The sequence below is a fragment of the Cherax quadricarinatus genome, chromosome 34, assembly GCF_038502225.1.
Source record: "Cherax quadricarinatus isolate ZL_2023a chromosome 34, ASM3850222v1, whole genome shotgun sequence".
Lineage (NCBI taxonomy): Eukaryota > Metazoa > Arthropoda > Malacostraca > Decapoda > Parastacidae > Cherax > Cherax quadricarinatus.
Window position 1 is genome coordinate 14,200,259 of NC_091325.1, and position 16,538 is coordinate 14,216,796.

General features: G+C 45.7%; 1 protein-coding gene and 1 long non-coding RNA gene across 9 annotated transcripts in view; one reads left to right on the forward strand and one right to left on the reverse strand.

Moving 5' to 3' along the window:
• The window catches only part of LOC138853590 (uncharacterized), a 210,106-nt gene that overhangs the window by 55,508 nt on the left and 138,060 nt on the right, over window positions 1–16,538 (forward strand). The gene's annotated exons all lie outside the window — the stretch shown is intronic.
• Window positions 1–16,538, reverse strand: part of LOC128693735 (deoxynucleoside triphosphate triphosphohydrolase SAMHD1) — a 143,314-nt gene that overhangs the window by 14,993 nt on the left and 111,783 nt on the right. For all 8 annotated transcript variants that reach the window (XR_011392764.1, XM_070091181.1, XM_070091180.1 and 5 more), the window contains one exon: window positions 12,460–12,652. Coding sequence is in view for 7 of the 8 variants with exons in the window: in XM_070091181.1 (XP_069947282.1) it covers window positions 12,460–12,652 (193 nt within the window). In the remaining variant the exon portion in view is untranslated. The remainder of the gene's footprint in view (window positions 1–12,459; window positions 12,653–16,538) is intronic.

Below are 16,538 nucleotides of genomic sequence, written 5' to 3' on the forward strand. Positions count from 1 at the left end.
TGGTCTTCTGTGCCCTTCCCCTATCTTCATGACTTTGCATTTGGCAGGATTAAATTCGAGAAGCCATTTGCTGGACCAGGTGTCCAGTCTGTCCAGGTCTCTTTGAAGTCCTGCCTGGTCCTCATCAGATTTAATTCTCCTCATTAACTTCACATCATCTGCAAACAGGGACACTTCTGAGTCTAACCCTTCCGTCATGTCGTTCACATATACCAAAAATAGCACTGGTCCTAGGACCGACCCCTGTGGGACCCCGCTCGTCACAGGTGCCCACTGTGATACATCATTACGTACCATGACTCGTTGTTGCCTCCCTGTCAGGTATTCTCTGATCCATTGCAGTGCCCTTCCTGTTATATGCGCCTGATGCTCAAGCTTCTGCACTAATCTCTTGTGAGGAACTGTGTCAAAGGCCTTCTTGCAGTCCAAGAAGATGCAATCAACCCACCCCTCTCTCTCTTGTCTTACTTCTGTTATTTTATCATAAAACTCCAGAAGGTTTGTGACACAGGATTTGCCTTCCGTGAATCCGTGCTGGTTGGCATTTATACTCCTGTTCCGTTCCAGGTGCTCCACCACTCTCCTCCTGATAATCTTCTCCATAATTTTGCATACTATACACGTCAATGACACAGGTCTATAGTTTAGTGCCTCTTTTCTGTCTCCTTTTTTGAAAATGGGAACTACATTTGCTGTCTTCCATACCTCAGGTAGTTGCCCAGTTTCCAGGGATGTGTTGAAGATTGTGGTAAGTGGTACGCACAACATATCTGCTCCCTCTCTAAGGACCCATGGAGTGTGGAAATTTGTGTGGACTGCCTCCAAGTGAGTCGCCTACCCTGGCAAACTCTGTTGACACCGAGCTCTGAGGTGGGTACCTCAGCCTCACAAGTGGCTTATAGAACAGATTTTCACAAATGATTGCTATTGCAAGAAACTTTGCCTACATGCATGTATAAAGGACTAACTTACTTGGTGTTGCAGCATATATCCTGATCTTCAACTTCCTAAGCCTAGCTTTAGCCCCTTTGGACTTCCCCTTGGAAACCACGTGCAACCGGGAGCATTAAATTCCTGCAATATTCAATCGTTATTAGTGTCCTGCCTGCACCTCAGAAATTCCTATATCCAAGAGGGTATGTATCCCCTAGTAACTATGCAGACTCAGACGCTAGCTTCAGACGAGTCTGAGACGCTGGTACTTACTGGCATACTCTCTCTGTAGCACGCCGAGCCCTCAGTTTAACTCAACCCACAATCTCCTAAGTCACTGGCCAGATCCTACGGGAAAAGGTGAATATCTCGTCTTACTGTATGGGCTGATGGAGATCATCTACGGTACATCGAGGTGTCTCTACCAGATTTCCCCAGGTCTCAGATGTGAAGACACGTGGGGGCGCCGCCTGATGTTCACGGCACGTCTTGTCCAGTCGAAGTCTATCGTAAGAAGGACGCTATTCTGTCTTTGTGACCTGCGCCCCGCCAATCAAGCTAGGGCTGCCAGTTCTCCCTAGCTAACTTATCCTAGTGTTTGCCTACATTATCGGCCTATTACTACCTATGTTAAGGTCTTAGGTCTACTCTATCATTATCTACAGATGCCTTAGTAAACCTAATATTAATGTATTACCCGTAAACCTACCTACTCCTTCCCTGAAGAGTAAATCTATAAATTAAATAAGCTTACCAACTGCCAACCAGAGAATGCCTTGCTTGTTTGGGAGGGTTTAAGGGGCTGTCTGGCTCAGACGGCCAGACGCCCATGCTGGATCTGAGCTGTGGAACTATTTGGACCAAATAAGTTTCCACATCCTCCCGCCGGCAAAGGTAGGCGCTAAGTCTAGATCAAGTCTGCCTCCCGCAGGCCCCCCCCAGTGGGCCCTGGACTCGAGCGCCGTTCGACGGGTCGTCCGACCGCTCAGCTCGCTCAACCTCTGGTCTGATTTCTCATGTCCCGGTCCCACCGTGTGGACCTCGAGAGGCAAAAGCCTGTTGATGGGTCTTATAGTCTCGACACCGTTCATTCTCACTTTCACCATTCTCAACCGCCCAGCCTTGTCTGGGTGGGTTGACACTACCAGGCCAAGAGGCCAGTATGCCCTCGGCGCCTCGGATTCTACCAGCACCAGGTCCCCTTCACTTAGCATCATCTTATTCGCCTCGGGGTCGGCACCATAGAAATGTTCCCGCAAGGTTGTCAAGTAATCCCTGCGCCACACCTGGTTCCATTTGTCCAGGATGTTCACCAGTCTGTTGTGACTCCTGTGCAGTTCTCCATTGATGGGGGGACCATCTGGCCCATAATAATCCAGCTCTTTGGAAGACTGACTCAAAATTGCGGGGAAGGGCTCAATCCTTCTTCCAAACAGCATGTGATTGGGGGTGAGAGCTTCTTGCTCGTCAATCCCATTTTGTACGTAGGTCAGAGGCCTGTTATTAACTCTTGCCTCTATCTCAACTAACACTGTCCTCAGTTCATCACAGCTCACCCTCCTACCGTGCAAGACCTTCCGAATGCACCTTTTGACTGTGCTCACCATGCGTTCATAGAATCCCCCTTGCCAGGGTGCCCTGGGAGCTATGAACCTCCACTCGCACTCTATTCTCTTCAGGTGTTCTCGTACTTCTCCGTTGTCCCTAAGATTCCTGAAAACTTTATCGGCCGCCCTAAAGCTTGTGCCATTGTCCGAGATAATCAATCGCGGGCACGAGACTCTGGCAGTAAACCTCCTGAACAACTTCACGAAAGTCTCTGTTGTCATATCTTCTGCCAACTCCAAATGTACCGCTCGAGTAGTGGCACAAGTAAACAGGCAGACATATACTTTCTGAGGCCCCACCCTCTCGTCTCCTGGGTTCTTCAATGCGATAGCCCCAGTATAGTCTATTCCTACAGTCTCAAAGGGCCTGTCACTATGTACCCGCTCCTGAGGTAGCGGTGGTGGACCTGGGTATGGTAGGGTCCTCCCATCGTACCGCCGGCAGACCGTGCAACTCTTTAGCACCCTTTTGACGGCAGCTCGACCCTTCAGTACCCAGTAATTCTGACGTAGGCAGGTGAGGGTATCTCCAAACCCCCCATGTAAGGTCCTCTGATGGGCATCTTGTATCAATAGCTCTGTCGCCCATCCCTCCTTTCCCAGTAGCACGGGATGTTTGGCCCCATAGCTGAGCTCAGAGTTTTGTATTCTTCCCCTGCATCTTATTAACCCCGCATGATCTAGGAACAATCCCAATGAGTGAACCAATTTGCTGTTCCCTGAGTCGTCATCGTTGGACACGCGTCCTGACGCCATAACCTGCTGCCGGGTCGCAAGTACTTCCAGCACTCCTGGAAACCTCCCCCTTTGGTACTGCCTTATCCAATATTCTCTGGGACCCACTAGAGACAACTGTCGACCTTGGCTTACCTTGTCATGCAGCTTCCTCACAAATCGAAATACCATTTCCGTTACTCCTATAAGTTTTCTCCACGAGGAGTAGCGCCTGGGGTCAAATAATTCAGTGTCGTGTTCCCCCGCAAAATGTACTATGCTGCTGATTGTCTCCACGAATTTCTGCTCCGGCCAGCAATCCCTTGCCGGTAACCAGTCTGGGCCTTTGAACCAAAGCTCGCTTTTACTCAACTTTCTGTGTGTCACCCCTCGGCTTATCAGGTCGGCTGGGTTTTGATCTGTAGGCACATACAGAATTGTTGACGTTGACTGTAGTTCCCGTATCTCCTTTACCCGATTCCTGACATAGGGGAGCTTAGACCTGTCATTCTGGACCCACTGTAAGGCCACCTCCGAGTCTGTCCATACATAGGTGTGTGTCACCCTCAGATTACTTAACACCTCCTCTACGTACTTACCCAGTCTTGCTCCCAGCAACATCGCCGTGAGCTCTAGCTTTGGGATCGAGCAATCCTTCAGGGGTGTCACCCGCGCACGACTGGTGACCAGATTGACTTGGTCCCCGGCCACCAAATACGCTACTGCCCCATAGGCCCTGGAGGAGGCATCACAGAAGACGTGCAAGTCATAATCCCGCCCGGTGCACCCGATAGACCTGGGGAATGTGAACTCGTGCAATTCCGCTAGGTCTTTGTTAACCAGATCCCACTCCTGGCAGACTGTTTCTGGCAGTGGGTCGTCCCAACCTAGGTTCAGCTCCCAGGTCTGTTGTACTAGCATCCTCCCTCGAATGGTGATGGGTGTCAACAAACCCAAAGGATCGAAGGCAGTCTGCACTTTGCTCAGCAAAGACCTCCTGGTCAGCTTCCCTTCCCCATCAGGCTTCCTCTTTAGCCTAAGTCTGTCTTCCTTGATTTCCCACTCCAGTCCCAACACCGATGTTACCTCAGGCACTGAGTAGCCAATATAGTCACGTTCCACCATGCCCCGCAGCGTTGGATTGTTTGTCACCCATTCTCTCAATGGCATGTTAGCCGAGAGCATCTCCTGATTAGACTCTCGGTAAATGTCCATCAACAGCCTTTCATCTGAGGTGGTACCCTGCATGTTGTCTACATAAAATAGGGTCTTCAGTAATTCTTTAAGTGGGCTATTACAGTTCACAAGGTGGTAGTCTATGGTAGCCTGTAATAGGAATGGTGAACTAGTGGCACCAAACAACACTGCCCTGAATCTATAGGTATCATACCCTTGCTTGGGCACCTCCCTGTTAGCCAACCACAAGAACCTTGTGTAGTCCCTATCCTGTGGCTGCAACCCAATACGTAGGAAGGCTTTGCTAATGTCTGCCGCATAGGCGTACTGTTCCGTCCTGAATCTCAACAACACGTCTGCTAATTTCTGCGTCAGGGAGGGCCCTGTGAGCAGACAGTCGTTCAACGATGGCTCTCGGGGACTCGCCTGCGAGCTGCAGTTGAAGACTACTCTGATGGGAGTGGTTACCGACTCCTTGGTGACTGCCATGTGTGGAAGATAATGGGTGTTTTCCCCAGGGCTGGCATTGGGCACTTTCTCGATGAACCCAAGGGCCAGCTGTTCCTTAATAATATCATCATATTTCCCCACCAGACCCTTCTTGGTCAGGCTGTTCACCAATGAATTCAACTGACCACGTGCCCTCTTGAAATTAGTGGGCAGCGTTGGGTGGCCCGGTTTCCATGGGAGTCGCACCCAATACTGTCCGTCCCTGAACTGCACATGGTTCAAGTAATCTCGATACGTCTCTTCGTGTTCGGGGGGCGGCTGGTCACCTTTAATACCTACTACATCCAGGTCCCATAGTTTATGGACCGGCTCACTGTCGGATATGCCAACTTGCGCCTCTGACAGGCCTTTGTGCACACCAATCCGCATCACCAGTACAGCCTCAGTCGCTGTAATACCAGAGCCCTCCTTTCCCGGGGTCGCAGGGAAGTGAGCTGGTATTCTGCCTCCTACGATGTACCCCGCTGGAGTCCTGTACAGGCCCACACCCTCCTTGATAACCCTTCTCGTAGACACGAACTCGTCTAGGTAATCCCCTCCTACCAAGATGCCTACATTACTAACATTGTCTGTAGCAATGTCTGGTTCTGCTACCTTCACACCCAACTCCCTCAAACGTTTGACTGCTGCAGCCAGTCCCCTAGTGGTAATGATATTGGGCAGCCTCTTCACCATCAAGGCTGAAATTTCCCGTCGATGCCCGGCTAACCTGACCGTCACATTGACTACTGGATAAGACCTGCGTGGGACTTCCCCACCAAACCCTTCCACCTTCATGTCAACTTTACCAACTGTCTCCAGCTTCAACCTAGTTGCTAGACTCTCCGCTATGAAGGATCTCTGTGCCCCACTGTCGAAGAACAAACGGGTTGTTTCAGACTTCTTCCCGTTCGCGACCACCGCCATTATGGTGGGCAAGGCCACCGAGCCTTGAAACTGCTCACCAGAACAAATTCTCGGAGCCGTACTCACCACACTCATCGCTACTTCTGACTTGTTCTTGCTCTCCGCCCTTTCTTGCGGTTTGCTCTCCTTAACTTGTGCTAATCCGGCATCATTAGGACACAGTGCACTGTGGTGCTTTCCCTTCCGGCAGCCCCGACACTCCCTGAGCATGGTGTTACAGTCCCTGGCAAAATGTTCTCCACAACACTTGAAACAAAGTCTCAACTCTCTTAGCCGTTGAACCCTTTGGTTATAGGTGGCGAAGCTTGAACACCCTGAACTAGCGTGTTCTTCATCACAAAACACGCACCGTCTCATACTGGCCGCTTTAGTGGCTTCTCCCTTGGCCCTGTGGGTGGAGGGTTCGCCCTGGGCATAATACGTGCCTACTTTAGTGGGAGGTGGTTTAGGTCTATCTCTCGAATGTCTGGGGAAGTCGACCGACTTCTCCTTGGTAGGTAATTTCTCCCCCTGACCTATGCTCAGGTGAGATACGAGATCCCCTAACCCTTCAATAATTTGGTTTATCGTGAACCTATTCGTCCGATGTTTTAAGTGTAACTCATGCACTGTCGTGCTAGCCAGTTTCCTCTGAATCACCTGGCTAAGGATCCATTTTGAATCATTCTCATCATGCAAATCTCTGAAACTATTGGTCAAGCTCATAACCTCAATACGGAACTTCTCTAGACTTTGACGGTCATGTCGGCAAGCCTCTAGATCCAACAACCGACAAAGTATAGCTACCTTTATCTCCTCCGTGTTGCCAAACATGTCTTCTAATTGGTCTTTGGCATGTTGGTAATTAGTGTCAGTAATCGGGTAGTGCCGGACCAGATCTAAAGCTTTACCCTTGAGCTGCGACCGCAAATACTGCAACTTGACAGCATCTGACAAATCATTTCTGTCATCTATCTGGGCTCTAAACTGATCCCAGAAAGCAATGTACTCTGTTAAGGTTCCGTCAAACGTTGGTAAATTCAACTGGGGCAATCTGGGCAACACATTAACAGGCGTGCTGCTGTTCGTGTTCTTTGAAACATTTGCTGCCCCTGCTGTACCGGCCTTCAAAGTCTTTATTAACTGCCTGCAGAGTCTCATCTCTGCTTTACACTCTGCCCTTCGTTCGTCATAGTCTGTCCGTGCTACTTCGACCGTATAGTCAGACTCACCTGTAGTATAGGCCTCTGTCTCATAAAGGATAAATGATCTCTCAAAGGCCTCCAGTCTTTGCTCCAAAGGTTTCAGGCAACTCTCTAGTTCCTCCCAGTCTACGTCCTGATCTTGCCTGACCATACGACACTCCTCACATGCTTTGCTCAGGCGCCCCTTATAGGCTCCCATAGACCGCTTTAATTGACTTAGAGCTGGGACAGCTGGTACTGCATCTTCACCTACCATAGTTGCAGTTTAGTTAAGCTCACGGTGCTAATTTGTATTTCAATTAGCCCACCCCACAGCACAAACGGTATTAGGTGAGAATGAACGGGTCTCAAGGCTTCTCAACAAGCTTAACAATTCCCTTTATTATATTGACTCTACTCTGAATCAAAAATGTACAATGTTAGCTCTCAAATCCCAATCAAAAATGTGTATCGATGTGAAAGCTTAATCTAGCACTTAACTGTACAATGCCAGCAAATAATTACAGGACTTAACCTAGTCTCAGGTATAATTCACAAATCCCACATTAACATGAATCAAAGATGATGAAAATCACAATAAAAGTGCAGTATACAAATTAAAATCACTTGGTTAACACAAGTAAATTCAACAATTCAACTTGTGAAACAGTAAATAAATAATGTATGTAAACAGCTTGGCCTAACTGAGCCCAGCTTACTCTGTTTAGCTTGGATGGTTGGATAAGGTAAATCCTAACCTAGCTAGTGTGCTATAACTTAAACCTGGCTTTATAACTCCCTGTAAATAATAACTAGGTTAAATCTGTCCTAGCTACTATAACCTTTTGTAAATATTGCACAAGCCTAACCTAACTGTGGCTACCTTGCAAATCCACTGTAAGTAATTAACACACAAGTCTCCTACTCTGGATTACTTGTAATCACTGTAAATAATTAAATTCACAAGCTTCTCTAGCCTACCTGGCCTGCCTGTAAATTACTGCAAATAACAACTTCTGTGTATAGTCAGCTTGGCCTAGCCTCTAAGTAACTTTGACCTAGGTGTGCTAACTTAACCTAACTTTTTTAAACTGGTTCCTAACTGTGGCCTAGCTATGATAGCTTAACCTAACTCTGACCTAGCTATGATAGCTTAACCTAACTCTGTAAAACTGGTTCCTAACTGTGGCCTAGCTATGATAGCTTAACCTAACTCTGACCTAGCTATGATAGCTTAACCTAACTCTGTAAAACTGGTTCCTAACTGTGGCCTAGCTATGATAACTTAACCTAGCTATTCCACATCCGGTTCGAAGGACCACTTTTGTGGAAATTTGTGTGGACTGCCTCCAAGTGAGTCGCCTACCCTGGCAAACTCTGTTGACACCGAGCTCTGAGGTGGGTACCTCAGCCTCACAAGTGGCTTATAGAACAGATTTTCACAAATGATTGCTATTGCAAGAAACTTTGCCTATATGCACGTATAAAGGACTAACTTACTTGGTGTTGCAGCATATATCCTGATCTTCAACTTCCTAAGCCTAGCTTTAGCCCCTTTGGACTTCCCCTTGGAAACCACGTGCAACCGGGAGCATTAAATTCCTGCAATATTCAATCGTTATTAGTGTCCTGCCTGCACCTCAGAAATTCCTATATCCAAAAGGGTATGTATCCCCTAGTAACTATGCAGACTCAGACGCTAGCTTCAGACGACTCTGAGACGCTGGTACTTACTGGCATACTCTCTCTGTAGCACGCCGAGCCCTCAGTTTAACTCAACCCACAATCTCCTAAGTCACTGGCCAGATCCTACGGGAAAAGGTGAATATCTCGTCTTACTGTATGGGCTGATGGAGATCATCTACGGTACATCGAGGTGTCTCTACCAGATTTCCCCAGGTCTCAGATGTGAAGACACATGGGGGCGCCGCCTGATGTTCACGGCACATCTTGTCCAGTCGAAGTCTATCGTAAGAAGGACGCTATTCTGTCTTTGTGACCTGCGCCCCGCCAATCAAGCTAGGGCTGCCAGTTCTCCCTAGCTAACTTATCCTAGTGTTTGCCTACATTATCGGCCTATTACTACCTATGTTAAGGTCTTAGGTCTACTCTATCATTATCTACAGATGCCTTAGTAAACCTAATATTAATGTATTACCCGTAAACCTACCTACTCCTTCCCTGAAGAGTAAATCTATAAATTAAATAAGCTTACCAACCTCCAACCAGAGAATGCCTTGCTTGTTTGGGAGGGTTTAAGGGGCTGTCCGGCTCAGACGGCCAGACGCCCATGCTGGATCTGAGCTGTGGAACTATTTGGACCAAATAAGTTTCCACATCGAGAGATGTTGTCCGGTCCCATTGCCTTTGAGGTATCGATGTCCCTTAGCAGTTTCTTCACCTCCTCCTCATCTGTATGTATGTCGTCCAACACTTGTTGGTGTATTCCTTGTTGGTGTCCCCATCTGGTCTGTCCCCCCAGAGTCCTTCCTGTCTCTACTGTAAATACTTCCTTAAATCTCGTGTTGAGCTCCTCACATACCTCTTGATCGTTTCTTGTGAGTTCTCCACCTTCTTTCCTCAGCCTTATCACCTGGTCCTTGACTGTTGTCTTCCTCCTAATGTGGCTATACAGCAGTTTCGGGTCAGATTTGACTTTCGATGCTATGTCGTTTTCATACTGTCGCTGGGCCTCCCTCCTTATCTGCGCATACTCGTTTCTGGCTCTTCTACTAATCTCCTTGTTTTCCTGGGTCCTATGCCTCCTGTACCTTTTCCATTCTCTGTTGCACTTAGTTTTTGCCTCCCTACACCTTCGGGTAAACCAAGGACTCGTTTTGGTCTTCCTATTATTTCTGTTTCCCTTGGGAACAAAACTTTCCTCTGCCTCCTTGCACTTTGTTGCCACATATTCCATCATCTCGTTTACTGATTTTCCTACCATTTCTCTGTCCCACTGAACCTCCTGCAGGAAGTTTCTCATACCTGTGTAGTCCCCCCTTTTATAGTTTGGCCTGTCCCCTTCAGTTCCTGTTACCTTCTCCACTTGTAACTCTACTATATAGTCAAAACTCAGAACCACATGATCGCTAGCTCCAAGGGGCCTCTCGTAAGTGATGTCCTCGATGTCTGAACTGCTCAGGGTGAACACAAGATCCAGTCTTGCTGGCTCATCCTCCCCTCTCTCTCTGGTTGTGTCCCTGACATGTTGATGCATGAGGTTTTCAAGTACCACATCCATCATCTTGGCTCTCCATGTTTCGGGACCCCCATGTGGCTCCAGGTTTTCCCAGTCGATCTCCCTGTGGTTGAAATCGCCCATTACCAGTAACTTTGCTTTCTGTCGCGGTCGAGATACACCTTCCTGTATGCTGGCATGTCCCTTAATCGTGCTTTCTCCTGCAGGATCCTGTTCCGAGTCGATTCCGCCTTGAAGGTCACTTTCACTGGCCGGGTTCTTTTTTTTAACAAACCCCCCTATTCTCCGAAAATTTTCCAGCTGGGTCATGTCGTCTTCTCCTATTGCTTTCATGATGCTTTCAATTGCTTTTTTTTCCCCTTGTTTTCTTGCTTCATATGTTTCCCCTTCAACTTCCTGGAGCCCATACACAAAGATTGACCTCACCCTTTCATGCTCCCACTGCATATCCCTGTGTATCCCCTCATTCAATTTGATTTCCTCCATTGCAGCTTTCCTTTCTTCAGTTTCACTAGCTAATGTACTTGGGCTCAGTGGCCTGTCATTTTCCCTTCTCGGCTTTCCCTGGGCTCTGCTGTGGTCTGTTAGGGCCTCCACATATAGCTTAGCTCTTTCATTTACTACAGTCTCCACTGATTGAGCTTCTACATGCAGTTTTGCTCCTTCTTTCCCTACAGTCCCCTTATTTGTGACTGAGGTAGCAGTCTCTGTTGTCAATCCCAAAATGTTCTTTAGTTCTTTAGGCTGTTTCAGATTTTTCAGTTCCTCTTCTAAACTCTGTATCCTGGCCTCTGCTGCTTTGACTTGCACCTCCCACTTCCTGCTTTCCATGTCTATCCTCTCTTCCATTCTCATGCTAAGTTCTTCTAGTTTCTTTTCCCATTCATGTTCCCTTTTTGTGAGCTCTGCTGCCCAATCTTCCTTTGCAGTTTCCTCCTCCTGTCCCTTGGTTTTTCTTGTTGCTCTCTGGCAACCCATTTTTGTTTTATCCTGATTGCCTCAGAGTGGGAAACCTATGTAATTCTGTATGTTAGGTTAGTATTGTGTATGACAGAGTGTGGGGGGGGGGAGGTAGAGGAGGAAGTGTGGCTATGTGGGAGAGTAGTGGGGAGGGGGAGTGGGAAGGAGAGTGAAGCAAGTGGGTGAGTGGGAGAGGGAGAGGGGGAAGGAGGGAGAGGTGGGGAGGGGGAGGGTGAAAGAGGGAGGGGAGGGATCAGGTGAAGGAGTGAGATGTCGGTGGGGGAGGGGGGAGTGTATGTGTGAGTCTGGCAATGTGTGTGTGTGAGTGTGTGTGTGTATGTGTGTTGCCTATGTGTGTGTGTATGTGTGTTGCCTATGTGTGTGTGTTGTGTGTTGTGTGTTGTGTGTGTGTGTGTGTGTGTGTGTGTGTGTGTGTGTGGGTGTGGGGGTGTGTGTGTGTGTGTGTGTGTGTGTGTGCGCACGCGCTTGTCTCTCGGTCTTAGAGAGTGGCTTGTAAATCAACAGGTATTACACACAATGCAGTAGTCACATCTGATTCCTGATGAAGTGAAAATGCGTATTACTTGCCACTGAGTTGCCAATCATGGATATTATGTCTTCTATCTACAAGCACTGTATAGCACTTTGCCTGGAATTTTTGTTTTATCCTAGGTAATTTATGCTATGTATAATAACTGTACCTCTGTGTACATGTGATAGAGATATAGACAGATACAGAGATATAGACAGAGCTATAGACACAGATACAGACAGAGCCAGTGGTATCAAAACCGAAAGGATGTTGCACAAATGTTACACATGGGTTATTATAGACGTTTTTGATATTTCCTCAATCACTTGTGGCCACATCCATAACCTTCCTCTTACAAGGGAATTGTTAATATGACATAACATCAGTGAATCCCAGGTGTCTGCCATGTTATTTGCTCTTGCTGGCACTCAATTTTACTGGTGCTCCCACAAGGTACTGAGTGGTCCCAGGTTTTTTTAATACTGCACACTCTGAGTGTTAAGACCCATTCTATACTAACCAGGCATCTCCGGCCAATCATGCCAAATTTGGAGGCATGAAAAATAAAACGTTGATCTACATTTGGAGTGCTAGAAGTGCAAACATAGACCTGTGTGTGGACAGTTTAAGGGTTAAGGAATGCAATCAATATTTTAGTTGTAAAACAATAGTTTATGGTACAAGATCTAGTTTTCTGTGTGATCTGTTCATGGATGTGCATATTTATGACACCTATAGATAATTATGGTAATAACTCACAATTTCATCATTAGGTTCAGTCTGTCCGACATAAATGTAGAGTCTTCTCTTCAAGATGTTTTCTAAGATTTCTTTGGCCTTCACTAGATCTGGGTGATCCCCTTTGGCAAGAAGAATCCGGTGGAAGATATCGTCAATTAAGTTAGTGTATGCAGACATATCATCACATACATTTCTTAAGGCATAATTTGTGCTGAAAAAATGAGGAGGCAATTGTAAAATACAATACAAAAATAATAAAGAAAACCCTCAATTAAAAAGACTAATAAGGAGAAACAAGGTGGTCAATAATGACAATTATAGTAGATAGATGAAATTATTCTGCCTTGAATGTAACAATAATGGACAAGTCTGGAACCAATGGATGTTTCTGAATCGACTGATTCTGAGGATTTCGTCCCATATTTCTGAAGTATGCTGAACAGAGAGTTTACTTTTAATTGTATTTGTAGTATATTTGTACGTTAGTTACAAACTTCTCTTTACAATAAAGCTGTTGGTTGTGCATATTTAATGAATTGTAAACTGTTTTCTAACTCATTCCTCTATAGAAAGAAGATTAAGAGCCTTTGTAGATTTGGAACAGCCAAGAATAACTCTGAGAGCTTCATTTTGCATTAACTCCAAGGATTGGAGAGAACTTTCCCTAGCTAGTATCAACGTGGGAGCAGCATAATCAATTAAGGACCTAATATAGGCTATGTACATCATTCTCACATTAGCACCATTCTGTCCCCTAAACAAACAAAACAACTGTCTTTATAGACAAAATTTTTCTGTCTCATGTCCCACCATTATTGTACAAGCGAGCGGCCCATGTCCTTTCGCATGCTATTTCATTACTTTTTAAAAAGTCACTAGAAACTAGCACCTTCCCAAAACTACTCAAGACGGCAAGGGTTACACCAATACATAAAGGTGGTGACCCTACAGATTTAAACAACTATAGGCCAATATCAAACTTACCATTGCTATCCAAAATCTTTGAGAAACTCATGCACAGGAGACTATATTCATTTATAACGGCACAAAACATACTCAACCCCTGCCAGTTTGGATTCAGGAAAAATAAAAGCACTAATGATGCAACCATAAAAATGCTAGATCTGCTTTACACAGCATTGGAAAATAAGGAATATCCACTAGGAATTTTTATTGACCTAAGAAAAGCTTTTGACACAGTAGACCACGGCATCCTACTCCACAAACTTGACTATTATGGTATAAGAGGCCATGTGCTTGCATATTTCAAATCTTACCTTACTAATAGGTATCAGTATGTCACCATTAACCCTTTGACTGTCGCGGCCGTATATATACGTCTTACGAGGTACCGTGTTTGACGTATTACCTGGAGTTTACCTGGAGAGAGTTCCGGGGGTCAACGCCCCCGCGGCCCGGTCTGAGACCAGGCCTCCTGGTGGATCAGAGCCTGATCAACCAGGCTGTTGCTGCTGGCTGCACGCAAACCAACATACGAGCCACAGCCCGGCTGATCCGGAACTGACTTTAGGTGCTTGTCCAGTGCCAGCTTGAAGACTGCCAGGGGTCTGTTGGTAATCCCCCTTATGTGTGCTGGGAGGCAGTTGAACAGTCTCGGGCCCCTGACACTTATTGTATGGTCTCTTAACGTGCTAGTGACACCCCTGCTTTTCATTGGGGGGATGGTGCATCGTCTGCCAAGTCTTTTGCTTTCGTAGTGGGTGATTTTCGTGTGCAAGTTCGGTACTAGTCCCTCTAGGATTTTCCAGGTGTATATAATCATGTATCTCTCCCTCCTGCGTTCCAGGGAATACAGGTTTAGGAACCTCAAGCGCTCCCAATAATTGAGGTGTTTTATCTCCGTTATGCGCGCCGTGAAAGTTCTCTGTACATTTTCTAGGTCGGCAATTTCACCTGCCTTGAAAGGTGCTGTTAGTGTGCAGCAATATTCCAGCCTAGATAGAACAAGTGACCTGAAGAGTGTCATCATGGGCTTGGCCTCCCTAGTTTTGAAGGTTCTCATTATCCATCCTGTCATTTTTCTAGCAGATGCGATTGATACAATGTTATGGTCCTTGAAGGTGAGATCCTCCGACATGATCACTCCCAGGTCTTTGAGTATATATACTCATAAATTCTAGCGGCTTCAAATCAAGCAGGAGAAAGCTGGTAGGCCCACATGTGAGAGAATGGGTCTGTGTGGTCAGTGTGCACCATATAAAAAAAAATCCTGGAGCATGCAGTGCATAATGAGAAAAAAAAACTCCAATCGTTTTTTTTTAATTAAAATGCCGACTTTGTGGTCTATTTTCTTATAGTATTTATGGTTGTATTCTCGTTTTCTTGGTCTCATTTGATAGAATGGAAAACATATTATAGAAATAGTGGTGATTTTGATTAACCCTTTGACTGTTTCAGGCCCCTCTCTGAAACTGTCATTCTATGTTGCCAAATATTCGAAAAAAAAAATTATTTTTTCTTATGAAAATGTTAGGAATATTTTTGTGAGTGTTTTAAGCCTAAAAAAAATTTTTTGCCATCAGTACTTACCGAAATATAGAGCCGCAAAGTTTGCAGAAAGTGACGTGCGTACAGCAACAGCGGCGACTGCCGCCCACCCGGTATTCTTTTATTTACTCTAATTCAAAGGTTTCTTGCATTTTTCAATATTTTTCTGTTCCAGGTAACTTATGTAGCCTGTGAGACCAATGTAAGGTGCATTGTTCAAATATACACTCATTATTTACAACACAATAACAGAACAAACTTTATCACTATTAGTTTGGGTATACACTTTGTTTACACAAACAAACAATACAAAACAATGTTTATTACTATTGTTCCATAATATATATACATATGTACAGTCACTAAACACGTTCCTAGAACTGCTGCAGCTTGTGGAACTCTTTGAAACATGGGTATATGCAGAGGGGCACTTCACACTCCTCACACATAAAACGAGTGTCTCTGCGTGTTTGTGGGCTGCATACATACATAACACCTCTTCTGAGCATTTTTCTTGGCAGTAGTAGGAGGCAGTTGTATGGGGTAGTGATCACCAGGCCTGAAACGAGATGACGTGTGTGGGTGCTGGTCTATTGCAGGAGTTGCTCCTTGGTACTTTGCAATTATTTGTCTGATTACTGACAGGCAAAATTCACCATATTTTGGTGTTTTGTTGGTCTTCAACTTGTATATGTTATAAGCATTTAGCATAGAGATATCAACAAGATGGAAAAAAAGTTTTATATACCACTTATAACTCTTACGTACACAGTCTACAAACCCAATCTGCATGTCACATTTGTCCACTAAGCGCATATTGAGGTTGTAGTCCATGACAGCTGCAGGCTTTAGAATGGGTTCATTGGTCTCTCTGTTGTCCCTGCCACTGGGTACCATTTCGTTTCTGTGAACTGATGTCAACAATGTGACATCACGTTTGTCATGCCACCGAAATGCCATGATGTCATTGGCAGCAAAGGCTTGCACCTCACCTCTGCGAGTGCCAGCGTCGAACCTTGGCATATGTTTACGATTACGACACACTGTGCCACACACGTCTGTCAAGTTCACTCACAAGAAATCACTGAGTAAGGGGCTTATGTACCAGTTATCAGTAAATAACATATGCCCCTTACCAAGATATGGTTCCATCATTGTTCGAACCACATCACTAGAGATACCCAATAACTTCATGGTATCTCTCAAAGTATTACTGCCAGTGTACACAATGATATCCAAAACTAGACCACTTCTGCAATCACACAGTACAAATAGCTTTATACCAAAGCATTTCCTCTTGGTATATATTGCTTGAATGAGAGTCTTCCTCTGAATAAAATCAAGGACTCATCAATAACAAGCTTCCTGAAGGGATAAAAATACATGCAGCACTTTTGTTTCAGGTACATAAACACATTTCTGATCTTATATAACCTGTTGCTTCTGTCAGGCCTGGTTTTGTCTGAAAAGTGTAACATACGTAACAGTGTCAGGAAACGATTGACACCTATAATGTGTATAGGTAGTAGGTTGGTAGACAGCAACCACCCAGGGAAGTACTACCGTCCTGCCAGATGACTGTGAAACAG